The 27,338-nt window shown below is 38.7% G+C and overlaps 1 protein-coding gene across 2 annotated transcripts; it reads left to right on the forward strand.

Annotated features, from left to right (window-relative positions):
• Positions 1 to 820: 820 nt before the first annotated feature.
• On the forward strand, positions 821 to 22,546 carry mkrn1 (makorin, ring finger protein, 1). Of its 2 annotated transcripts, XM_041255314.1 has the most exons (9): positions 821 to 932; positions 4,860 to 4,988; positions 7,899 to 8,101; positions 8,993 to 9,052; positions 10,777 to 11,003; positions 15,683 to 15,897; positions 18,087 to 18,197; positions 20,113 to 20,257; positions 20,967 to 22,546. In XM_041255314.1, the coding sequence occupies exons 1-9, from the start codon at positions 865 to 867 to the stop codon at positions 21,180 to 21,182; spliced, it is 1,374 nt and encodes a 457-aa protein (XP_041111248.1). In that variant the 5' UTR covers positions 821 to 864; the 3' UTR covers positions 21,183 to 22,546. The 2 variants fall into 2 exon arrangements, with proteins under 2 accessions (XP_041111248.1, XP_041111249.1); XM_041255315.1 differs by lacking the exon at positions 8,993 to 9,052 and having other exon boundaries at positions 824 to 932.
• The last annotated feature ends 4,792 nt before the right edge of the window (positions 22,547 to 27,338 follow it).

The following is a 27,338-nucleotide window of genomic DNA, read 5'->3' on the forward strand; positions in this document are numbered from 1 at the left end:
CCAACGTGACGGCAACGCTTACAATGTCATGTCATTGTGTGTTACTAATACTATGCATACCTATATTGAATGGCTTATTGGGAATATTACAATTACTACAAATAAGCAAAACAGCAACAAAGGTAAGGATTTCTGTAATAATATTACACACGTACAGAAGCTAACGAAACCAGGATAACATCAATACAGAAAAGCATAGAAAAAAATGGGATTTTCAGAATTTCTAATTCTGTTCTGTTTTAAATTATGACGTAAAGGTGACAATTATAATATTTTTTGCTGAGAACGCCAGGATAGGTTTTCTGTCATGTTGATTCTTTTTATTTTTATTTTTTTAATTTGACAAAATGCAATGTTCCCATTTAAAAACAAACAAACAAAAAACTATGTATGTGTTATAAAACATATTAATCTGCAATAACGTTATACAGTATATATAACTGAAAGTGCAGTCCTAGGTATAAAAAAAAAAGTACAGCCAGGGAAACCTCCCCTCCACCCCCCTCCAGATGTCTTGTTATGTGTCCCGCGGCGCCCCCCACCCCTGCCCCCGTTTGTAACGCTCTTCGGTTATAACGCTCATATTGTGTGTCCCCCACGGCCCGCGTTACAGCGAAAGAGACTCTGTGAAAAGGCACAGTCTCGTTTTCTCTGAAGCGCAGACGCATCGATTGTTTATTCTCTTTAATCTTCAAACTCCCGTTGAAGCTCCGAAAATCGCCGAACAGTTGGAGATCGCCTGAGTTCGGAACAGCCGGCATCGTCCAGGTCGGCGTTCCGGAGATTGCCGAGTGCGAGACCGTTGCTTGCCGGAAGATCCGGCTCCGGCCCCGGCCCGGAGCTTCAGCTTCAAGATAAACAGTAATGGCGGAGGCAGCAGCAACTGCATCTACAGTCTCCGGAGGAGGCTGGACTAAACACGTCACCTGCAGGTAAAACAACACGAAATAACAAGAGTGCAATGGAGCGTTTGATTTTGCTTTTCAAAAAACGCGAAAGGGAGACAAAATATACGCGTCTAGTGTGTTTGATAATGTTATTGTTTGAATAACTGGGCTTGTGTGTTTGTTGTGTTACAACTAGGTACAGCTAGGCTGTAGCGATACACATACAGGCGAGTGAAGCGCGTTGAGAGAGCCTGTTTGAGTAATTCGTGTTAAGCATTGTTTCTTTTATAATGCTGTTAATGCAGATTATTGTTTCATTACTGTTGTTATTGTTTAGTTAATTAGCAGACGTTTTTATCCAAAGCGACTGAAACGGTGACTGTAGCTAGAACTGTATATTATTGTATCAGACGTTTTGATAAATACATACTACCTGGACTCGGCACTCCGGTCGAGAGAGTGTGCGGTACAAAATGTAATGACCAGAACAAACATACCGTTTTTAGACCGCTTTGCATGTCTTTGTTCATTGGAAATCGTTTGTTGCACGATACTGCCACTGCACACACACACAATTGCAACAGTCATATGTGCATGGAGTATTATTGTTGGCTGTAGTGGTGTGTGTGTGTGTGTGTGTGTGTATGTATGTATGTATATATATATATATATATATATATATATATATATATATATATATATATATATATATATATAACGCTTGTTGTCCTTTATTTTAATTGATTACTTTGTCAGCCTCAACCCAACTGATCAATGTTATTGGAACAAAGAAAAGTACATTAATTATTGCTTTATCGATTGCTCTGAAATCCCTGTTAATTACTGTCCTAAATATAAACAAAGAACGTATACAAAGAAATATGTTATGTGTGATTCAAGAAAACACATTGCTGGCTAAAATGAATCGGTGTCAAAACAAGTAGCAAAATACACTCACGGGTATTATAAAACAGAAACATTTGATTGAGCCTCTCAAAGCTGACCTTCCTTATAAAATACTTATTTTCACAATAACCCCATACCTTGTAATACCTTTTTAAAACTAGTGTTCTTTTGTCATAGATTGTGTTTTTGTGAAAGGTAGTGGATACATCATGTCTACTTGTTCACCAGTGTCTCTTACAATGTCTATACTGTGTGAACAAAGTTTTGTTTGAGAGGGGTGTTCACTGCCAGTTGTCTCCAGGCCCCATACATTGCACTGTTATCCCTGTTTAAAACGGGGACCTTTCCTGTCTGTGTTAAGTGCACCTGTCTCGCATTACATGATAAGCATAACAGAGTTATCAGACTTGCACCAAACTTGTTATCAGTCACTCCCAGCCTGCTCTAGACAATTCGGTTTCCATTTGGCTGGAATCAGATCAACTCAATTTTATACAAATACGGTTTAACCCTTCAGGTTCTATGTGATTTCTGAAGACACTCTGTACTGTAGTATGTGCATGCGCTGGGTTTAGATTCTGGACAAAGTGCATGATTCGCAGAATAGAAACTACAAGGAAGCTATCAAGAGCCGAGTAGAGGGATTTGAAAAACGATTCCTGATTTTATAATGCAGTTCATTGTAAGCAAATACAGAAGCAGACCATGCCTGTTTGCATGATAAATAATCCACTGGGCTTTCCAGTGCCCTACTTCACTAAGCTACTTAATAGTCAGATTCTGTAAAATGACAAGAATCTGCTGTAATGTACCAAGTGTTACCATGACATTCTTTTCACGCTTTGCTTTGGGGGGAAAAAAGTCAGATACTTAATTGAAACAAAAAAAAACAAAACTTATGTAACATACAGGCTACACATTGATCATTTGTAATGTGCAAAAACTGAGTCATTCATTATCTTGTTTTAGTTAAAATCAAGAACAGTGTCCAGTACAGTAGTTCTGTATCAAGCAGTATTTAGCAGAATGATCATTTTTAAAATCCTTTAAGATATTGATGTGTGAGTTAAAATTGATAACACTTAATTGAAAGTAAATACATTATCCAGTTTATAAATGCTATTTTGGTAATAACAATAAGATATTTGGCGAGGCATACTGAGTGTTTTAAGGGGGGTTCCTATAATAAATGGTGGGATAATAACAATCAAATGAGCCCACACTCAAATCTCACTTGATTATGATGAGAGGAACCATTAAAAAAAAAAAAAAAAAAAAAAGCAGGGATGGAAACAAGACTCCCATTTCATAGCAGTTTGATCCGTACCTGATTTCACCGAGTTTAATAAGACACACCAAGCTTGTTGGAGACAGTGTGGTCCAGTGGTTAAAGCCCAGGGCTTGTAACCAGAAGGTCACCAGTTCAACTGACTGACTCACTGTGTGACCCTGAGCAAGTCACTTAACCTCCTTGTGCTTTATCCTGTGGATGAGATGTTAAATCAGTGTCCTGTTGTAAGTGACTCTGCATATAATGCACAGTTCACAGCCTACCTCTGTAAAGCGCTTTGTGATGGTGGTCCACTATGAAAGATGCTATATAAATTATTATTATTATTATTATTATTATTATTATTATTATTATTATTATTGTTGTTGTTGTTTCCTCCACACTGTGGCTAATCCAGCTTCTATTAAAACCTGGAATGGGTGAAACCGCTATGCAATGGGAGCCTTATTTCCATTCCTGGAAAGTTTAAAATGTGTAATACATTTTTTGTAATTGATGCATGATAGCAAATGTGCAAAAACTAATACTTGATTTATTTTCTATTTTTTAATCTATCAAACGCACACTTTATGCAGAGAGTGTGTGGAAACTTATTGGTTGTCCTTCCAGACATTACAGCAATCCTGCTAACCCCAAATCATTCAGTTAGATAAGTACATCTCGGATCTACCTGGCCTGTTTCAGTTCATGCATTAACATTTCTATTAGCATGCATTAACATTTCTATTAGCGGTGAGCATTATTATTGAAATCTGCTAACTTGTTTATCACCCCACATGAGAAGATTCTTTCACCCAGTTCCCCTCATCTACTCCATTATTATGTACATGTCACTGGCAGTCCTCTTCTCAGGAAGAGGAATGAAGGAACTGAATGCTCTAAATTGCACAGCAATTCTCTTTCTATAATACACACTGACATTCTTACTCGATATTTCTGTTTAATACGCAAGTTAAAGGGAACTATCAAGAGAGTCCTTCACACCGTCTATTTACTAGAGGTGTAATCGCAAACCAATTTGCCAATCAAATACCAGACTGGTACCAATCGACAATAATCGATCCGTTTAGTTTGGAGGCTCACACAATAAAATATCAATAATCAATTCATGTTGCATCTCTACTTTTAACCTTTGGGCCTGGATTCAATCAATTATAGCGCTGCCATGTCCATTGTAAAATATCTATGGCAGTGCCATAAACTTGGATTGAATTCAAGTGTGTGAGTCTTAGATAATGGGCTCTGGAGTAGGTGTGTGGCACAGTATTTCAGTCTATCCAGAGAATTCATTTCTATTAGCAGGTGTTTGGCAGGGCTAGTAGATTGTAGTTCTACACTGTAACCACCTGTTAGTTTCAGGGAAGGAAATAAGACTCACCTGTTGCATGTTTTAATATGAGCTTGATTAGCCATGGTGTATAGGTACAGTAACAAGCTCAAGTGAGTCATATTAAACTCACAGTAAAACCAGGAGTGAAGTAAACTACTGTGCAATGAGAGTCTTGTTTCTATCCCTGAATTTTTAAATGGCGCTGCCAGGGGTTCTATAACCCTGTCTCTACAGCCAGACAGGGCAATCCACTTGGTGTCATGACAGGTTTGACAAAACGAGACGTTTTAAAGAACAAAGGATTGCAATACAAAATCACCTTTTAACATGGAACCTGTTTTTAAATTGTGGAGCACAATCTTTTTGCCATGCATTTTGCTGTCTTTTCCATGATATTGATCGCACAGCTAGTGTTTCTAACACACTTGCCTGTATTTCTCTCAAGGTATTACATGCATGGGGTTTGCAAAGAAGGGAACAACTGCCGCTATTCCCATGACCTCACCACCAGCAAACCAGCCATGATCTGCAAATACTTCCAGAAAGGATGCTGTGCTTACGGGGACTGCTGCAGGTACAGTAAGGAGGTGCTCTCCACAGCTCCAGGGCGGATAGACTTGTGTCCTGTATTAGGGGGTGCATTCACAAAGCCATTACAAACAGTTTGAGAAAAATAAGTTTGACCCATTATTGCTCATCCGGTTCTTATCTGCATATTGGTCCCAGAATTTTGTCCAGTCGTCTGGTACTAAAAGATCCCAGTGGCTCAGTCAGGGTTTAGGTCAATTCCTGTTTTTCAATTACAATTTATTTTTAAAATCAATTCTAACTCCCAGTCCCTTTTAATCAGTTCCAACACATAATTGATCAAAATTGCAATTAGTAGGATTATGTTAAAATTAACTTATACAGTGGCAACACATTAATTCAACTGAAGTTACTGTTCGGTAGCAGATTTAAATTGGCCTCAAATAAAAGCAGATGAACAATCACAACAATTGGCAGATTATGCTCAGAGGTCCGGTGGGAGTTTATTTTGGCCGTTCTTTTCTCTTTTTGAGACTGAGGATGACTGCGTTAACGCAAATTACATTTTACCTTTTGGAGTTTAATTTGGATGGGTGGATTCTGAAATTTAATTTAATTGGCTCAATCTCTTGTGGCAAGTATGTTGTAATTTTATTTTTTTTTGTTTGTGGATCTGTTTGTAGCTAAAGCTGAGGGAACACATACACTTTCAGAAACACTGGTTTGAAACGTGGTTCCAGGAGACCACGTTGCTGTATCAAACCCCAAGTCCCCCCTGGTGTGCCATGCAGTGACCTGAAACCTAGTCTCTAGGCTTTCACTTACATAGCCTGTGTTACTTCAGGGTTAGGCCCTAGGCAAATTAAATCTGATGAGGACTAGTCAATGTATGTGGCCCAGAAGTCCTCTGAATGAGTACTTAAAACAAATGTACACATTCTCGTTCAGTCATGCATTTAAAAAAAAAAAAAAAAATGCAAGGAAGTCAATTTTCTGATTGGGTGTAGCAGTGGTGAATAAGCATTCACAAATAATGCTTAGAAAACAGAACTGAAACCTCCCTTCATCTACCCTGCAATGCCAACCCAACTTAATCGCGTTTTACGTTCGTGTTTTCCCTCTGCATGGGATGTGAAGTTTATCGTTTGAATTTACTGAAACACATTACATCTTTTGAAGTAAGTTTAAAGTCATTTTACAAAATGTGGAGACCCTGACTGAAAATGTCATTAGGGGCCGGTTGTACTAACAAGGTCACACAATAGGCTGCATTTTGCTAAACTTTTTAAAACCAATGAACAAACAATTACCATAATGAACATTATCGTAGCATGTTGCTTAAAACATAACACAATATATTCACAATAAAGTTGAGTTATCTATAAACATTAACTCTTCAGACTCGCTGCTTGTAGCTTGATGTTTACATTATCATCAGCATATTTTAAGTGATTGAAAGCTGAAATTACTTTTTTAAAACACACTTTTTTTGCAAAATAAAATCTAAGCCTATTTTTAGGGACCCCAACTATTAGGCACTTCACATAAGGACTAGTAAGTTTCAAAAGGTAATAGTCCTTTGGACTAGTAGCACAATATTGTTAGTTTCTAACCCCGTTATAGTGTGTCTGGCCACTACAGCTGAAGAGCAGCTTCTGTACTCGAGTGAAAGCACTCACAGACAATATCGAAAACCAAAACAAACAAAAAAAGAAAAAAACATATTGCTGTGTTTGAGTAATTGCAATAATAATAACAACCTCCAACCTGAATCATTAAAACAAAAAGGGAAGAAAACTGTGACCTTGTAATGTGAAGCTACCTATTCAAGGTGTAAGTGTAGATTTGGAAGGGATTGGGAAACTGCACTGTAATTGGCAGAAGCAGCTGTATCATATGGCTCCTGTTTTTGACAGCTGGTTTCTCCATGCAGGGTTCTGTTTGCAGTGTTTTTGTGATCGGAAATACACACCAGTAATGCTGCAAACTAGTCAAGCAGACAAACGTTCTGGCTGCAAAATACATGGAGGCACAAGCCAAATGTTTTGTCTGCTTGACATAGATATTGAGGCCGGTTCATGTTTTATATTGCCAGGTTCAGTTGTGTTCTGTTTGTTTGTTTTGCATTAGGCATGTACAGTCTTGGCGTTCTCCGTGTACTTGGGTTCAGGGTGATCTCACGCTTGACTGTGCTGTAGAACAGCACCTACAATTTCAGGAATCCGAATTTGTTTTGCCTGTCTTGGGTTTCAGCTAGTCTTGCATATTAGAGATAGTGTTGTAACCCAGGGCACATTGTACTGCAGGTATATTTTAATATGTTTGGATTAATGGTTATACTTATTAGTTACAGTAAAGTTGTGCACCAGTGAATTCATGATGGAGCTGAATTGGCGGGCATTCAGCTAGACACATTTCCAACACCTTTGTTTTCTCTTGCATAATTCAAGCCCATCTGCTTATACACCTCCCTGTTTTATGATGCAACAATTTTCCATGTGTGAGCTTTGCAAAGTTTTATTTGATGCACAAGGGGCTTTAGTCTCCTGAATTTTGAATGATCCTGCGTAAGTTTGAATTCCCCAAATTTTAATGAGGTAAGAGAATTTGAATGCCCCTTTTAAAAGCGGACTGGTGATGATGTTGCTTGTCATAAGAGGTAATACGTTGGTTTTAAAACACTAAATAGCACTCTTTTAAAAGACAATGTTGCTAGTGAGAGGTTACACTTGTTTAGAGTCCTGGTTTAATACTCTGTTTAAAGGGGAGCCAGTGGTAATGTTGCTAGCGCTCATTCAAGAGAAGAACTTGAATTTAAAGCCTGGATTAGCACTTTAAATGGGGGTGTCATAATAATATTTCTAGTGAGAAGTTAGACAGTGGGTTTTAAACCAGAAGCAGGATGTCTTGCTCATTACAGATGTGTGTGTGTGTGTGTGTTTCCTTTGGTGCACAGGTATGACCACACCAAACCACCCAAGCAGGATGTCCTGAGCGGTCCCAAGCCGATGATGCCAGCGGAGTGCAGCCTTGCCCCAGACTGCTCTCCGGATCTCAAACTCAGTGGGCAGGGCAGGAAGGAGGGTCCACACTCCTCAAGCTCTGTTGACTGGGTCAATGCGGCGGAGTTCGTGCCGGGCCAGCCATACTGCGGGCGAGGTGAGTTCGCTGCAGCCGTGGGGGTCTGGGAAGGTTTGCTCACCGCTGGCTTTAGCCAATAAATGCTGGCAACTCCACCACGCAAAAGCGCTGTTTCATGAAAGGCACTGCAAACTCCTTGTCTGTCTTCAGAAATATGGGGATATTTTACTACGGTACACTGTGCAGTCTTGTAACTACTTAATTTACTTCTCCTGGTTTCTGATTCATGTATTAAGCACTGTACAATTACTGGGAGAAACTGCTTTTAATATTTCTGGCAAAACTGCCATGGAAAGTGTGCCTGTGAAGGACTGTGTAAGTGTAGAAGGAGGTAATAAAGCCAGCATGCCTCTTTGAACTGTGTGGGGAAAGGTGTTTTGTGTCTATTGCACTTCAAGACCCGCAAGGTACTGTGATGATGGTCTGAGAATCCTGTGTTCTCTCACTTGGTGCCCTCGTCTGACAAGTTTCATTGTTCTGTGTTTTTTTTCACAGAACTGCTCTCCTCTGGTGCTGTACCATACTGTGTTGCATGCCCTGTATACAACACAGTATGGTAAAGCAGCTACTTAAACATCATTGCTGTCATTGGATATTCTCTACAGTAGTTCAATGTAGATTTTTAGGCCATGACTAAAAAGTCCTGAAAGCAGGAGAATTTACCACATGCTTCAGTTTCATTCCAATGCCCTGCTTCCACTTCAGGTAATCGTATTAAAGGTTTGGCAGACACCTTTCTCCATTCGCTTCAAATTTCTCATTGCAATGGTAGTTTTATTGATAGTTTTGATTGGATGATGAGTGCTTGATGTTGCTTGTGATTGTACAGTCTCCCAGTGAGACGTGAACAAGATGATTGTAGCTCTACAGTTTCTATCTTGGTGAACACATTTTTAAATGATTTTACAGGCTTGGCTAGCACTCCTTTTAAAGGAGGACCACTGGTAATGTTGCTCGAGGTAGTGAGAGGTAAGAAAATTGATTTTTAAAGCCTGGATTATTATGCCTTTTAAAGCAGGACCTGTTTTTAAATGAATATGCATACTCCAGACTGATTCACACAGCTGGTCTCTGCTGGACTTGCACAGTAGAGTGAGGTGCTCTTCTTCGAATGGGCATTGACTTGATCGTACAGTAGAAGAGATCTGTACCTCCCTATGCGGAACCCTGCCAGTATTTTCAAGTGTTGAGTTTTTCTGTGAGTTGGGTGAAATAGGATTGTCTTGCGCAGTGCTAGCCAGTAGTCTGGATCAGAAGCAGCAGTGTGGATGCAAAGTACTTTACTGTTCCTTGTGTCTGCAGCACCCTTCCCTCTGCTACAGACAGACAGTCTGGGACTCTCAGATATGTTTTTGTTATACCACAGACCGGGATTGCCTCCTGTTGATGGCAATTGCAATGTACCACATTCAGTGCAGCTCAGAAAAGTTAACCTCCTCAGTCATTAGGATGGAGAGTGAGACATCAAGGTTCTTGTTCCCAAGCCCAGACTGTCTCCAGCTCTGAATACAATTGAGCAGGGCTAGATCAAGAGCAGTGAGAAGGCAGTGCTGTTGTGGTTGCTGGGTTACATGTTGCCTGATGCCATGGAGTGTTGTGTCGTGCTTGCTGTTGCCAGGATGCGTGATGCCATAAGTGATATGTTTACCACAGAGACGCCATCTCAAGTATTATACAGTATCTATATTATATGAAGCACAATAGACAAGCTCAGTGGCTAATGTACAACAACACTGTTCTGTGTCAGTTTTGTACAATACAACAGTGTAATTGAGGTTGTTGTAAATGCATATTTATTTTTTCCTCAAATTGAGGGTGGTAATTTTGATTTGCGTCTTTAATTCAAAGGACTATAGTATATGTGTTGTCATTGAAAGTTAATACATTGACAGCTGCATGACTGAGTGTCCATGAACACGCGTGTCAAGCATTTTGATATATTAGCAGATGCATTTGAAGCCAGTAGCAATATGGATAGGCATTTTAATTTTATTGCACATTTTATTTTTCTATAGCCAATAAACCATCTCCTGTCTCAGTGCTGTGTTTTTCAGTACAGCGCAAGAAATAATATGAAAGCAGCTGCAGACAGTACAGAGAGTATTTCAGGGTGTGTAATCCTGGTCTATTCAGTAAGTTATGCTACAGTACTTCTAGAGAGGGTCCTGGAATATACAGTATCTGCACAGACACTGAAAGATGGCTTTTTGTAGTTTTAAACTTGAAAAATAAATCTAAATTGAGACATTTACATTTTGGCAAAAGTAGAAACGATGTATAAAAGGCCATTACAGGTATGTAATGTATAGATATCCATACAAATTGAAATGTAGTGTTTTGTGACAATCTGCATTTTTGCCATTTTAATGCTACATTTTTATTTATTTATTTTTACACTGTTCTACAGTTATGGTCAGAAGTTTTGGATTACCTGTAATTTTAGGATTGAAAAATGTGACATTTTGAAATAACGTACTCCAGTAGACACTTGCAATTTTTATAATTTTGTGGTTTCTTTTGATTACGTGATGTTAAATAAAATATCTCAATTGTATTCATATAGTTCAACTACAACCAAAAAAGAGATGTCTCAATCCTAAAAATATAGGTGATACAAAGCTTTTATCCGTAGCTGTCCAGTGCTGCTGTAACTGTGCGGTGGTGGTGACTCTGAGTCCTGGCCCTGTGTGCAGGGGCTCCTATGTGTGCAGAGTCTTCTCCAGGGCTGCTGATAGAGGAGGAGTATGACAAGCAGCAGCTGGCAGACAAGGAGCTGAAGAAGCAGCTGTGCCCGTACGCAGCGCTCGGAGAGTGTCGCTACGGTCTCAACTGCGCCTATCTCCATGGCGACGTGTGTGACATGTGCGGGTTGCAGGTGCTCCACCCCTCCGACACCACACAGCGATCCCAGCACATCAAGGTGAGCCCAGCCCAGTGCCAAGCTGCACAGTGGAGCTTCACTGTGGTCCTCCACAAACCACAAGAGACCGGGTCCAGGGATGGACATAACTCTTGTTGCATAGCAGTTTCACCCATTCTAGGTTTTAATACCAGCTCGATTAGCCGCAGTGTGTATATGTAACAAGCTCTCTATGCAATGGGAGTATTATTTCCATCCCTGGGATTAGGGATGAAACGATAGTAAATTTCCACAATACGAATAGTTGGGATCCCACTCTTTCACAATACACTATCACAACAGTAACTGTTTTTCAATTACTTTTTTTAACTGAATAGAAAGAAAAAATAACTAAGTGGGATATGGTCTGCAACACAAGGAAGCTACATATTCTTGCAAGAATGAAAAAACCTACAAGCCCACAGGTGGAAGAAAAATAATCTTAATGAAATTGTCCTTGTATTACCATCATTAGTAGTTGCAAAAAAATTATATCTAAGTCTGTCAAAATGGTACTGCAAGCTTTTTTCCTCCTTCAGCTTTAATTTTACACATTTTTATTTAAATGTACTTAGAAACAGTACATAATTACAAAATATGAAGCATCTGTATTTCTTTCAATACATTTAAAGTACTTGCTTTACACACATACTGCTAAGTATTCTCAATTCAATGTAAGTATGGAATAGAGCAGTAAGGGCATGATGTTCTTTATGCATATTCCTTTTTTTGTCGTTATTTCATTTATAATTTTAAGAAAATACATTTCAATACTGTTATCAACTTTACCCGAGGTAGCCTGTTTTTCCGGTGGCATGATAGCCTATAACGTGTACATTTTAATGGACGTCTTGAAATTATATACTAATAATTGAGGGTGGAAGGGAGCGTGCCGCACTGGGGGGGGTTGCTAAGTACAGAAGGGCATGTTCCTGCTTTCGTTATTGTGCTTTTGCCTCATTCTGTGGATTGATTGGATGTACATCCTATGGTACTGTATTTACCCGCTATATATCTTTTTGGTAGTGAAAGTACACACTAGGGCTGTCAGTTAAGCCTCAAAATAGCAATCGATTAATTGAGCACACAAAATATAATCGTTCTAGTAAATATCGATTACTGCACCATACATTTTCGGTGCATTCCTCTCCCCATGTCGTTATTAATTTAATGTCATTGCAGCTCAGTAAAAGCTTGTGCACAACAATTGAATGCAAGGGTTAATTACGCCTTGGTAGCGTCAAGAGAAAACATAAAACAAAACACAACAGTCGCAACGAGCCTAGCAAGTTTAACATACTAGAGGGGTGTTACTAAAATATTTATTCCAAACAGATTACAGTGCTTTGGAATGTAAGCTATATAAAATAGACACGAGTTTACAACAAATGTTTTTTTTTTTTTTTTTTTTTTTTAATTCAGCCACAGCTGCAGCACCATGCATTGCATCTTGTTAATACTGTACCACCTAACCTTCACCATCTGTGAAACACAATATGGAAATCCTGGCTAATAATAATAATAATAATAAATTGATTTACTTACACAAATTACATACCTGCTAGCTGATCCTTACTCCAAAATTGTTTAACATCACTGATCATTTGTTTATTTATTTTTAACATTATTGAATATTGTTAAATATTCATTATATAACAGTTCATTTTGAAACTCCAAAGCAACGCAAACTATATACAGTTTTTTTTTTTGTTTGTTTTCAGTGTGCACAATTTATTTACAGACTGTAAGGAATATAAGCCTGTTGTCCTGTTCTGGATACAAGGTTGTGCTTTTTTTTTTTTTTGCACAGTGAATACACAGAGGGGCATACTAACAAAGAATTTTCAAAACTGATTCACTGGTAGGATGGGACCAGTAAATCTGATGCTAGTTAACACGAGCAGTAAATGAAGAGCACACCCACTGCTTGTCTGTGGCAGAAATACTGTACTGTAAATAGCAAGGCAGGACTTAAATAATGTTGTTAACTATGGGCGTTACAAAAATGTAATTATTGAATCGATTATCCAGTATTTATATCCATGTATATAATTGTTGGAAAACATGGATCGAGAATTGATTAGGAGTTTGCTACGCATGTGGACTGGCAGAGCTATACTGGTGTTCTTTTCTGAAAAGAGACTAATATTGCAGATAGCAGACTGTTTGGTTCAAATTGCATGTACTGCTAACCATTGATAGAGACGTTGCGTCTACAAGCTCTTGCCCAACATTGACTGCAAGCTAACGAGATAACAATGCTGTGGACTACAATTAGCACAGGCTCTAAAGACTTCAGAGAGATCGAAATAGATAATGCCACTAGGATCAAAGGGGGTCGCAAGAAGATAACAAAAGGCAGATGTATGGACCTTTTGTCTCCAGGAGTGTGAAGAATGCACTGAGTTCAGAGGTTGTCACACTAGCCTACACACACACACACACAATAAATTAAATTACCTTTGCAATTGGTTAAGTGTCAGAGAAAGAGGAGGTGGACCATCTATACAGAAGGGTATTTAATGTCATGCAAACATTGTAATGATGAGTATTCTGTTTGTCCTGTACCTGGGACCAGACTCCCTGCATATTTCAATAAACCTGGCAACTGACTGAAGAAAAGGACTCTGTGCATTTTCTTGAATCTACTTACTCACCACCTATTTTTTTTTTAAGTTACTTCAATAATGAAGAGGGAAATCGATCAAAAAAAAGGTTTGATTTAATCGAGCAGCCCTAGTACACACCGATGATTTTACCCATATTTAGAGAGAAAAGCGTCTGTTCTGCTTCCAGCCATGTTTAGTGAGTATGTGACTTGTTTTCTACGATTATCGAATAATTAAAAAATGTTAACAATACAATTATCACAAGTATTCGTAATCACAGTATATCGTACTATTGAAAAATTGTTTCATCCCTACCTGGGATGACCTGTGCATTTGATCTTATAAAGCTGGACAGGAATGGGGATTTGGGTAGGTTGAATTTATCCAATCCAAAGCTTGTGAATACTAATCTGAATTGGGGATTTCATCAATAACCCTGCTTTTGTCAATGAGATCGTTAAGATCCACAGAGTAGACAGGACCTTGTCTCATACTGCAGTGCAGTCTCTTCCAAAAGTTTGCCATGGTATTTTTGCTGTTTTACCATGCTTTTCCCTTTGATAAACTGTGCCTTTACAATAGTTTGCCATGTTTATTACTATGCTTTACCATGTCGCTCTGTGCTTTAAGTATGCCTTATTACACTTTGCAAGGCTTTTACTAAGAGACACTTTTTTTTATAGGCAGGGTTAGAAACTAACAATATTGTGCTACTGGTCCAAAGGTCTAGTACTTTTTGAAACTTGCTAGTCCTGACGTAAACTTGCTAGTCTTTATGTGAAGTGCCTAAGTTGGAATTAACAGCAACAGTTGAGGTCCCTAAAAACAGGCTTGGATTTTATTTTGCTAAAACATAAACACGTTTATAGATTCAGTTTTTTTTTTTTTTTTTTTTTTTTTTTTTAAATAAACAAAGCACCTTTGTAAACGCTCATACAGATCGATCAGTCACTTGTTTGCACCTCGTTACTAAGCGACTACTGTACTGTGCTGAGAAACTGACACTGACTGCACCAGACGGGATGACCAGAGGAAAAAATTCTCTCAGGTGTGTCACCTTGCCAGCCATGAAGCTCTGCCTGAAATTGATACCGATGATGCAAATAAAATGTTTATTTTATTGAACATTTACACGTGTTGCTATTTACAAAAATGCTGTCTGTCTATGAATTACTTTCTACAATAGTGTACTTAAGCGTACAAATGCAGTCTTCACTAAAGTCCCAATTTAAAGACAGTACGTTTCATTGTAGCCCTCAGGTTGAAATTGTTAGCTTGATGGCTTTTTTTTTTTTTTTTTTTTTTTTAAATCAGCAGTGGGAGAGAACCACATCAGCAAGTACAGTAGAATCTACCAGAACTAATGGACACTGTGCCTACTAGGATTAGATACTAATACAAAAGAAAAATGAGGAAACGCAGATATTTTCAAGAAAGATGGGAGACTTTTATATTTTTAAACGCTGCAATAACAGATCTGCTTGTGAAGCATCTACACTATAATTTGACAGAACAGGTGATTTATTTGCACTGTACGGGACCTTATTTTCCCCCATTGGTGCTTGAGCCCCGGAGCACTCGCGGAATCTCCGCCTGTGCACCTATTATCAGTGATTTTAAAGCCTGGTTTTCAAACAAACTGATTATCACTCACCAATATTGTTTTTGGTAGTATGGAAGTGTGTTTTTTAAAAAAGTAAGAAACTTGACTTCACTGTATTGTTTTTAAAGCAAGACTAAACATGAGAGTATATGTGTACATTTGTTTTAAGTACTCGCCCAGAGGACTACTGAGACACAAACATCAGCTAGTCCTCATCAGATATAATTCGCCTCGAGCGAGCAGGCGAGTGTGAGTTTCTAACCCTATAAAAGGGTTAGTTTACCAAGGTTTGTTTTTAAATATGCTTTACCATTCCTCTCTGTGCTTTAAAGGCTTCCCTAGTTTTACCATATTCCTCTGTTCTTTACCAGCTTCTCCATGCTTTACCATGCTTCACCATGGTTTTGGCAGGGCATGCCCCCTGTGCTGCACTGTACTGTTCTGCCCTGTATCTCTGGTGCTGGTTGATCTTGCTGTTCTCTTGGCAGGCATGCATCGAGGCTCACGAGAAGGACATGGAGCTGTCGTTTGCAATCCAGCGCAGTAAGGACATGCTGTGTGGAATCTGCATGGAGGTGGTGTATGAGAAGGCCAACCCCTGTGAGCGGCGCTTCGGCATCCTGTCCAACTGCAGCCACTGCTACTGCCTCAAATGCATCCGCAAGTGGAGGAGCGCCAAGCACTTCGAGAGCAAGATCATCAAGTGAGGGGCTGGAGTTTACCGCAGTTTTTCCCATAGTTATGCTGTATTTATCATGGTTTACCTCGGTTTGCTCTGTTTTTTAAATATGCCTTAACATACCTTGATGGCCTTTACAATGCTTACATATGCTTTACCATACTTTCACTGTGCTTTCCATTTTGCTATGATCAGAAATTAAATCTCTATACGGAATGAGTAGAAAACTGATCTGTGTAAATTTTAGGATTAAAAAATAGTGTGACCTGTTATTCGTGAGTTTGGTCAGTTCTGTGTAGCGCCCTGGAATGCTTTACATAAAGGAAATCGGTATTGTCCTCATACACACAGCTATGGTGTTTACCTGAGTTCTACAGGTTGTAGTGGATCATGGCTAAACAGTTAATGACACTGACATCAGCAGAAGACCCTCTCGACTACACAGCATGCTCTTTAGTTAAATGGTGAGACGTTAGTCTTTGAACCGTATGGATTGCCACTCGCATCCAGCCTATGCCTTTCCATTCCATTCAATTCAGTGGGCTGAGATGCCAAGTCATTTCAAGGTACTGGAGTGTTTTGTACATATGGATGGAGGCTACTTGATTGTACATCATATTTGTACATCTTTTTTTTGTGCAAATTTTTCTTCAACACCCCAGAAAGAAAGACTCACTTGTATATTGTATGAGTAAAACCTTAAAATTAAGGGGAAAAAATTGAATGCTGGATTTGATCACCATGATTATAGCTAGCCAGCAAACCTTTATTACACAGGGTGACCTACTTTTTCATGACTATTCAGGTAATGAATGAAGATTCATTGTGTTGAGGCCTGAATTCTGTGAATGCATGTAGTTTATGACTTGCTGTTCTATGTGTGTCGGGTGGACTACTTTTTGTAGTGTGATCCTTTGTGTGGGGGTGTGCAATAAACGCCTTGAGTTTGTCTAATTTGAAGTCTTTAAAATCTTAAAAGGTAGAGTTAGCCCTAACCAGTACTTTAACAGAACAGCACAGAAACCAAGACACAGTTGGAAATTAAGTGGAGCTAGTTAGGATGGAGGGTAAGAGAACCTTCTTCACTCAAAGTGGGCAGGATATGAAATGGGTTACCTAGCCATGTTGTTGGTGCTGAATTATGTGGTCCTTTTGAAACCTGACTTGATAAACTTTGTCAGCAATCAGCTACTGGGAAGCGGACGAGCACCGATGGACTGAATGGCCTCCTCATTCATACGTTTTCATGTGTTCTGAATATAAAACTTGAGAAGGGAATGAGTGCTGGACCAGTCACAGCTTACACAGCGAATCTTCCTCTGATGTGTAAAGTAACTTCCACACTGTGTACGACTGCAGTACAATAAAACCAATGCTTGTGTGCTCACAAAGGCTTGTTGAAAACATCATCATGGAATTTAAGTCTGCAGATCTGCACTACTGACAAATTTAAAAGCTGTTCAATGCTGTTTAATATTATGGTTTCCATTAGTTTTACCTTGAATGTAAAGCATCCATGACTTAGTTTGTCTGCACTTGCGCACATGTCCTGTATCTTGAGAGCTGCTGATCAGATTGTCATGAACTTGGTAAGGACTCTTTAACGCTGGTTGTTCCACCAAGGTTTGTGTGTACTACACATTCAATCTCATGAACAAATAGTATTTTCAATCACGCTTGTGTTAAAAATGAATTGTAATTCTGAAGCCTAAAAGTATAAATTCCTGTTTCAGAAAACATTAAGCTATTTTCTTGTGTAATGTTGAGAAATATATAATTGTGCAATAAGGTTGCAAACAGTAGGCAGGAGATTGTTAAAGGTATTGTTCCTTCCCTTATAGCTGCATGAGTAACTCCTAACAGTCAACCTACAGGCGCAGATGAGACTTATTCCAGTGTGATCAGTTCAGAGCAGATTTAGCATGGACTCCTGGCACCTGCTGATTTTTCAGTAATATACCTAAACAAGGGGAGTTCTGCACCCCACGACTGGGTGCAGCAGCAAGGCTAGTGTGAGTTTCTAACTCTGCTCAAACTCCTGGCTCCTGATCATCTCGATATTAATAATAATAAACTTCATTAATGATAGTTCTGAACCCCAGGGCTGGATGCTGCAGGGTTAGTGTGTGTTTCTAACCCCGTTTTGATTCTCCAGTCACGGCAGGTGGATTATTGTTAATGATGTGCTTGTTTTGTTTCTACTTTCCGGATAGGTCCTGTCCTGAGTGTCGCATCACGTCGAATTTCGTCATCCCTAGTGAGTACTGGGTGGAGGACAAAGAGGAGAAACAGAAGCTGATCCAGAAGTACAAGGATGCAATGAGGTATCTGTCAATGAGCCTGGCTCTAGATGCAATCATGTATCTGTCAATGAGCCTGGCTTGAGATGCAATGCGGTTTCTGTCAATGAGCCTGGCTCTGGATGCAATGCAGTTTCTGTCAATGAGCCTGGCATATTGTGATGCAAGACCAAAATCACTACATACTGTAGCTACCAACCTAATTGTTCCTTAATGATGAATAAAGGCAAACATATCATTACTATGCATAGTTGCAAAAAAACCAAACAAAAATGCATTAATCAAGAATTCAAGAAGTTAATAACAGAGCTGAAAGGGTGACTTAAAATTGTATACCCAAAAGAATTCAGAGCCGTGTCTGTTACCTGCACAAGGTAATGTCAGATTATTGATACAGTTCGGTAAAGAAGTAATTGACAAGGATGGCCTTCCAATGTTTGAGTACTGTGAACATTACTTTTTTTGATTGTTGCATTTTCCAGTTGTGTAGCGTGTATATTTATGCTGCGCAAAACAATTTAGATTTTTCCGATTGAGCTTTCCACTGAAGTCAGGTGCTGACAATCAGAAGGGGCTAATTTGCCATTCAAGGTAAAACAAGTGAAGAAACCGCTGGTTGGATTTGTGATTGCTGCTTTTCTTAGACTCTGTGGAGAACAGCAATCCACACAAACCCAAGCAGCTGCTTCTTCGCTTGTTTAATTAGGATCCAAGCTATTTTCATTTTAATGTAGATAGCAAAAAACACTGAGAGATGCTTTTTAGAAAAAAAAATTAAATTGTTTATAAAGTTTATTTTAGCATGGCCAGCTCAAATCTGACCGTGTATATGAAACTTTAACATGTAGGGAATGTTTTTTTTTTTTTTTTTTTTTTTTTTTTTTTTTTTTTTTTTTTTTTTTTTTTTTTTTTTTTTTTCCTTCCTCAAACCAACGACTCTTCTCTTTCCAGTGGTGTAAAGAGCGCTGTCTCCTACAGTGCCTGAGTAAAATGAGTTAAAGGGCCAGGTTGCCGGCGGGATATTTAACATTGGGTGGACCCTAAAGAGTTAACTCTGAATGGTAGTGTGCAACAATTAATTGATGCATCGATTATTGATCATCTGTCCTTAAAATTTCCAGAGCTTCGATTACATATTGGTGAATCGATGCATCAAATTAGAACCCTGTTTGAAGTCTCCTGTTGCTGGTTTACATTAAAAGCATTGAGTGTGTGAGAGGTACGCTTTTTTTTAGTGCTAGTACAGTAGATAAACAATCTCAGCACGTTGCTAGGATACGCACTTTAGGCCTCTTCATTCGCGTTGGATATATACCCTGTGTAAAATGAGTGAGTTGCTTCACTGATGGGTCTATTTTTTGCACTAGTGACAAAACGCAGCATATACTTTTTGTTATGTAATCGTTTCAAAAGAATGCCAATATTAAATCTACTTTTTTTTTTTAACCTTTTGTTTCAAAGTATGTTGTCTTTGAGTTACATGCCAATACTGTATAAAAAGAAGCAGAGTACTTATGAATACAGTATTTTTTATTATTACAATATTAAAGGGACAGCTAATGTGGACACGCACATTCTTTTCAGTTGTTAACTCAGGTCCTTTGTATTTCTTTTTTTATACTCCTGTTCTAATTTAAATGTAAGTTGTGCCTTTTTGTTTAATTATTATGCACAACTTTGTTTTTAGTTATTGGATTTTCTCTTAAACAAATTCATGTTTGTTCTTTATTTTGAAAAATAATACGTCAATGCATTGATTATCGAATAAGAAATTAGGTTCCGATTGCACCACTACTGAATGGTAAATTAGCCCGATCAACACTGATTTATCCAAAATAATCTGTTTGTGCGGCTGTAATATAAATATTTAATGTTGATGCCTCTCGTTTGGTTACGCTGCTGCCAATAAGCTGAGTACCCATGTTTCTTGTCTTCGCAGCAGCAAGCCATGCCGCTATTTCGATGAGGGCCGTGGGACCTGCCCCTTCGGAGGGAACTGTTTCTACAAACACGCTTTCCCTGACGGGCGCCTGGAGGAGCCGCAGTCTCGGAGACGGCAGCAGGGATCCGCGGGGAGGCACCGGGTACGAGAGGCGGGAGGGGAGACATAGGCATCAAACCCCAGTTTAAAGCATTTTCTTGCAGCCCTTGAAGGTTTTGTCTCATTTCTTACTTTCATTCTTGTTTGATCAAATACTCAGGGTTGTTTCCAAATAGTTGAAGTTGTTTAAATTCTACTGATTTCTCCTGGTCATTCCTGAATAGTTGCACACACAACTCTGACAGGTTCTACAGGTCTAGTGGATCCCCTGAATGCATGCATTTAATATATTGCTGACTAATTTTACTTGCTGTCTACTTTTTAGAAAGACCAGCTAGTGTACAACACAGCTCAAAACATTTATTTTGGTAACCACACAAAAAGAAGGAATTATCATCCTTAATATTAGTGCAGCCAGTAAATGGCAGAGGGCTGTGTTTTGCTTCCAGAGCATTGCTTAAATGAAATGGTCAGGTAGCAGCCCGTTAACCATGGGAGTGATTACACTTGGCCAGTGCAAGTTAACGTCCATGCTTGCTGTGCGTAAGTATTCCTGTGGTGTTGATATGTTGAATCTTTGAATACTTGCTTCAGTTTGGTTAAAAGTAGATGATTTGAGAAGCTCCAGCCTTCCAAGTATTAAAGACAACATGGAAAGAAATAGAAATGTTCTCAGTTCAGCAGTAGCATTGGCAGTAGCCTCGCACTTCACGATGTCTTATCACAGCAGTGACCAGCCTCTCCTCTTGCAGACTCCGAGACGGACGCCCCTGTGGGATTTGTTCGAGGGAGAAAGCAACGACTCGTTCGATAACGACGAGGAGGAGGAGGAGGTGGTGACCTTTGAACTGGGGGAGATGCTGCTGATGCTGCTGGCCTCTGGCACTGATGATGAGCTAAGCGACTCTGAGGATGAGTGGGATCTGTTTCATGAAGAATTGGATGATTACTATGAAGTGTACCTATAGCCCGCCTCGTGGTGCTGAGTCTATCTCGGCCTCTGTGTGTGTGTGTGCGCGCGTGCTGCACGGTAGCTTCATCCCTGTGTGTGGCAGTGCCTTTCTGGGCAGGCCATTGGAAATAAATACATAAATAAATAAGCCAGGTAAAAAGAAAGAAAGGGGTCAACGTGCACTTGTGCTCAAACCTTTCTTCCTAGAATAATTATGTCTGTAATGTGAGTCTGTCATTGTCCAGTTTGATTAAATAATTATACATTTAAAGAAGTTCTAAATACAGAAACGCGAATAAACATTGTATAATGGAATGGGCATGGAGGTGGCTTGTGTATCGTCTACCCAGGTGTCCTGTGGATGTTCTGAAGACACGGTTCAGCAGTGGGGTGTGGACAATTTTAGGCACAGTTGCATGAAAATAACACTGAGCAAATACGTGGTTCAAATACCATTTTAAACACAGACACTTTAAACCTTACCTGGATAAGTTTTGATGCACACTGTATCACATGTTTTTAAGCGGGTCTTGGAGCACATTTTTTTATATTTGTTTTTAATTCTGTATGTATGTATGTTAAGTCAAGTATAATTCTGAGCTGTGAAAGCGTTCAATGCAGCACACCTGTGGTAGATAATAACAAGCCTCTGCCCCAGCACTGAATCCATCACTCCAATTACTTCGTAATGGTGCATCTCAGACCCACACCAAGGAATTGGAAGCTTCTTACTTGAACCCTTTCCGTCCTGGAGGGACCTCAAGGTCCTGCCTTATCTTAGCATCATATGTTAGCTGGTGCTGTCATAAATCGTGTTGGAACCTCACGGGACTCCTAGGTCCCAGTCTGAGGTAGTGTATAAATATATCTAAAAAACAAGTGCGTCCTGTTCACATGGATATTCAATAAAGGAGTTTATTTTTCAGTTCGACATAAATAATTCAGGACTGAAAGGGTTAAACTCCAGTATGTTGTAATAAAGGGGAGGTTCTTGTTAACTCCTTACCACTACGAAGGCAAGCCTTGTATAGCCGAATCGCTGCGACTTCCCCAATGTTACTTTGTGTGCAAGTTACATTATGAAATATGGATGTATTTATACAGTATGTGCAGGTTTTTACTACTAAACCATTAAAAAAAACAAATCTGACGATTTCAGGTTTGTTCATCAAGGGTCCCCAGGTTTCACTGAGCGTGACTTCATTTTTTGTGCATTTTCTGGCTTGTGTCTGCCAAGTGTTCTGGTGAGATTATTCCAGGATGTCTTTTTATAGTCCGACGTGTTGGGTGCATTTCTGGCGACATCATTACATGGATGTTAAATAACAATATTCTCTACGTTTGCCACATTGTTATTAAATAAAGGCATAGCAGACTGAAGGTGAGTCTCCTTTTTCTTTCTCTCCAACACCACATGTATTTAATGCAGTGCACTAACACTGATTAGCACTAATCTTGGACTTCCTAAAGTAACAATAAGTAGGACTGTTTTTTTTTATTGACAGTAGTAAAATGGTATTTCACGATTTTAAACAAAATATTTCTTAAAGCATAGCGTTGGCACATTCAAAATTGATCGTTTACTCCAAGTTATTATACAACCAATGTTCCTTAGTATTTAAATGCATACCTGAAAAACAGTAAGTGCTTAATTGTAGAATGTGTTTGTCCACCTTTTTAAACACATTGTAGTTTGACCTTCAGTAGATTATCAAACAAAATACAAACATAAATGTATGTAAAAAATAAGACATGTGAGTTGTCCCATGTACTGGACAGAGCGATCTTTAGCAGAAATATTTCCAATCTTTGATGCAGCTGGTGTCTTTTATTGTTGAAGACATTTTTAAGAAATCGTGCCGCTCTATGCAGTGTGTTCAGTCATTTGCCGGAAGCAAACTAAACCAGCTGCCAGGTTCCTAAATGCAGTGTATCAATAAGACAAATAGCAAATGTTTGCTGTATTTATTTTTAAGTGAGGGGAGGTGGGAGGGGGTGTATATTTACAGTATTCAAAATGGAGAATTTACAAAGGGAACTACATATTACACAGAAATGGGTGATCTGGTTATGGATCCATCCATAACTGAAAAAAAAATAGAGCCTTAACAGATAGTCCACTATAAGTGCTGTGAAACCAACCACACCTCTTACTGGTATTGTTCCGGGAACTAAAGTGTGCTGTAATGTACAAGCTGTACCTGGGCTGAAAGCATCGTTAATGAAAGGTGCTATATAAATAAAATAAATTGAAATTGAATTCATTACCTGCCCCTGTAGGCACAGCACAGTGGTGAAGTCATGGGAACATTTCCCTTCTTTGCCAAGCCCTGTGCTTGTATTGTATTTTTTTAAATTGTGTAACGTTAATACAAAAAATATATATGTAAGTTTTTACTCAAAGAGCCAAACTCCTAACGTTTTGGTATGTTTAACATACAGGGAAAGTGTGTTTGAAAACAAACATTGGAGGTATTTATAGGCTTTTGATGCCCTGGTAACCACAGATTTATTGATCTTTAAATCTAATGTCTTTGTGATGTCATTTACTAAATAGCTAATGTAATGATCGACCATTCATATATATATATATATATAGTGTGAAATTAAAAAGGAAAACTTGTGTACCATGAGGTGCAAAATCAAGAAGAAAAGGGTAATGTAGGTACACAAATGTGACTTATGTATACTGTAAATCCATAAATATTTGCAACCAAAATTGATGAATCGCACCCATGAAATATGTTAAACCATCCAGACATGTTAGCGACCTGTTGCAATATGCAAAGTGTTGTTAGTGAAATGTGATATTCACGCCAAAATTATTATTTTTTATTTTATACGTTAACTATATAAAAGGCTCACAAATATTTATGGCTTTACAGTGTGTGTGTGTGTATATACAGTGTCTATAGAAAGTCTACACCCCCTTAAACTTTTTTTTCACATTTTGTTGTGTCAGTGCCTCAGTTTCATGCATTTTAAATGAGGATTTCTTTTCACTTATCTACACACCATACTCCACACTGTTAAGGGGACAAAAGTTTTTATTGAGAAAAAAAATATATATATATATAAAAACAAAACTGGAAGATCATAATTGGATAAGTCTCCACCCCCCTGAGTTAATATTTGGTGGAAGCACCTTTGGCAGCAATTACAGCTGTGAGTCTGTTGGGATAGGTCTCTACCAACTTTGCAAACCTAGATTTGGCAATATTTGACCATTCTTCTTTACAAAACTGTTCAAGCTCTGTCATGTTCCTTGGGGAGCGTTAATGGACAGCAATCTACAAGTCATGCCACAAATTTTCAATTGGATTTAGGTCGGGACTCTGACTGGGCCATTCAAGGACATTTACCTTTTTTGTTCCTTAGCCACTCCAGTGTAGCTTTGGATGTGTGCTTTGGGTCGTTGTCATGCTGAAAGGTGAACTTTTGTCCTAGTTTCAGCTTTCTTGCAGAGGGTAGCAGGTTTTCCTCAAGGATTTCTTTGGGGGATGCACTGTGTTGGGTTTGCGCCAAACATAACGCTTTGCATTTAAGCCAAAATGTTCCATTTTAGTTTTGTCAGACCACAAAACTTTTAGCCACATGGCTACAGAATCTCCTGAGTGTTTTTTTGCATAGTTCAAACTGGATTTAAGGTGGGCTTTCTTGAGTAATGGCTTCCTTCTTGCCACCCTACCATACATGCAAGATTTGTGGAGTGCTTGGGGGATATTGTTGTCACATGCACATTGACCAGTCTTGGCCATAAAAGCCTGTAACTCTTGCAAAGTTGCCATTGGCCCCTTCGTAACCTCCCTGATCTAGACAGGGTATTGCTGGTGCCATACACCTTCCACTTCTTAATAATCGTCTTGACTGTGCTTCAAGGGCTATTCAATGCCTTTGAATTTTTTTTATTATACCTATCCCCTGATCTGTACCTTGTCAACAACTTTATCCTGGTGTTCTTTTGCTCATGGTTGAGTCTTTGCTTTGAAATGCACTACCCAGCAGAGGGAACCTACAGGAAATGCTGAATTTATCCTGAAATCATGTGAATCACTACAATTTATCACGGATGGAGGCCACTTAAGTTGGTGTGTGATTTTTGAAGGCAATTGGTTACACCTGATCTAATTTAGAATTGCTATTACAAGGTGGTGGACACTTATCCAACCAAGCTATTTCAGTTTTTATTTTTAATAAATTTTCTACAAATTTCTAGAATTTTTTTTTTTTCACTTGGAAGTTGTGGGGTAGGATGCGTAGATAAATGAAAAAAAAAACTTTTAATCCAGACTATAAGGCAACAAAAGGTGAATATTTTGAAAGAAGGTGTGCATTTTCTGTAGGCATTGTATATATAAATCTAGATTAACCTTAAATCTTCTGGTCTTTTTGTTATACAAATCACTGCAACCAGAATAGTCAATTGTACCAAATCATCCTTGGTGTGCTATGGGTGGTTTTCCACTGGCTATTTGTCAAGCCGATTGAAAACCAAACCGTGAAACTCCGGCCTCACAAGACATCTGAATTAGGGTTAAAGATTTTCAACATCACATTGCATCAGTCAGTACACCAGAAAGAAAAACAACAGACATGGCATGCAGCAAGTGTGATGAGAGAAAAGTACAGCTTGGGATACTGAGGAAGTGCACGCTCTAGTTTCTCTGTGGGGATAGAAGTCATGCGTCAGAAATGAGAAAGTTTATTCCCAAATTTCTGACGATTTGAAGCAAATTTCTCATCCTTATAAATATAAAGAATAAAAAGCGAAAATAAAACCGTTCTAAACTTATTTACAAAAGTAGTCAAATAAAATACTGTATAGCTGTGCCATGCATACAACTGTGGCTCTGGTGGTTCTCAGTTTTTTTTTTTTTTAAGCACCTAAACAAAAAACAACTAGAAACTAGAACTGCCAGGCCATTTCGCATCTTTCAAGCTCAGTACCAGAAGTAAATTTTGGCAAGCTGTAGCACTGCAGTGTCAGTAACGGATCAGATTTATGGAGCAGTTTCAATTCAAAATACTTCATTAGTTCATTACCTCACGATGCTTTATAACTTTAAACACCATAGTAACCATGACCCTATCTACACACTGTATGGAGTAAAAAACTAATTTTACATTTAACCTTAGATGTCAAATGTCACGATCAAGGTAATTTTTGAATGGAGCGTATATGGGTTCCTCAATGTGTTGTATAGTAACCATAACCTTTTGTGCACATTAAGGAGTTATACGCTAGTTTCACATTTGACCCTGGAGAGGTCAAAGGTCACAGTAAAGGTGATTTTTGGATCAAGCATATATGGGTTCCTATCTGTGTTCTATAGTAACCATTAACCTTTCTGCAATTTGTAAGGAGTTATAAGCTAGTTTTACATTTAACTTAAGGAAAGGTCAAAGGTTGCAGGCAAGGTCATTTTTGGATAGGGCACGTATGGTTTCCTATATGTGTTCCATAGTAACTATTAACCTATCTACACTTTGTAATGAGTTATAAGTGAGTTTTACATTTGACCAAAGATTTTAAAATTTTTCAAGTGAAATGCATCAAGTGCCCATATTGGTTTACGCACATACACCATTTTTGAAAAAGTCAATGCATTGACACAGTCATGCTTGTCATCTTTGGAGTTAATCAACTAAACCGTGTTCAACTGATGCGGTTTTAAATTTAAGAATGAAACGTAGGCTTGGCGGCCATTCTGTTTTACAAAATAACACAATTTTTCCATGAATTTCGTTGTCCCCAGGATGACACCTACCAAGTTAGGAGTTAGTTGGTTAAACAGTTTGCAAACAGAAACAGTTTGTTTGGGCGTGTTTTGGCGAATTTGGTGGCAGCCATCTTGATAGTAAAACTTCTGCTTCGCAAACTTGAAGCAGGTTTGGTTGCTGATGACATATGCAAAGTTTCAGATCAATCGATTCACAGGTTCCCAAGATTTGTCTGCCATCTTGGTTGACACAGGAGTGCAATCTCTTTTGCATCTGAACTATAACCTACACGGGATGATACTTACCAAGTTTCATGTTGATTGGTTACACCGTGTAAGAACAGGAGCAGTTTAAAGTTTTGTGAGGACAAATGACTTTTAAAAAAAAACTATCCTTAAACGAGATATTTTTGGCAAATCATATTTTTAAAACCTTTTTTCCCCTTCAACAG

The sequence above is a fragment of the Polyodon spathula genome, chromosome 7 (assembly GCF_017654505.1).
Source record: "Polyodon spathula isolate WHYD16114869_AA chromosome 7, ASM1765450v1, whole genome shotgun sequence".
Taxonomy (NCBI): Eukaryota; Metazoa; Chordata; class Actinopteri; order Acipenseriformes; family Polyodontidae; genus Polyodon; species Polyodon spathula.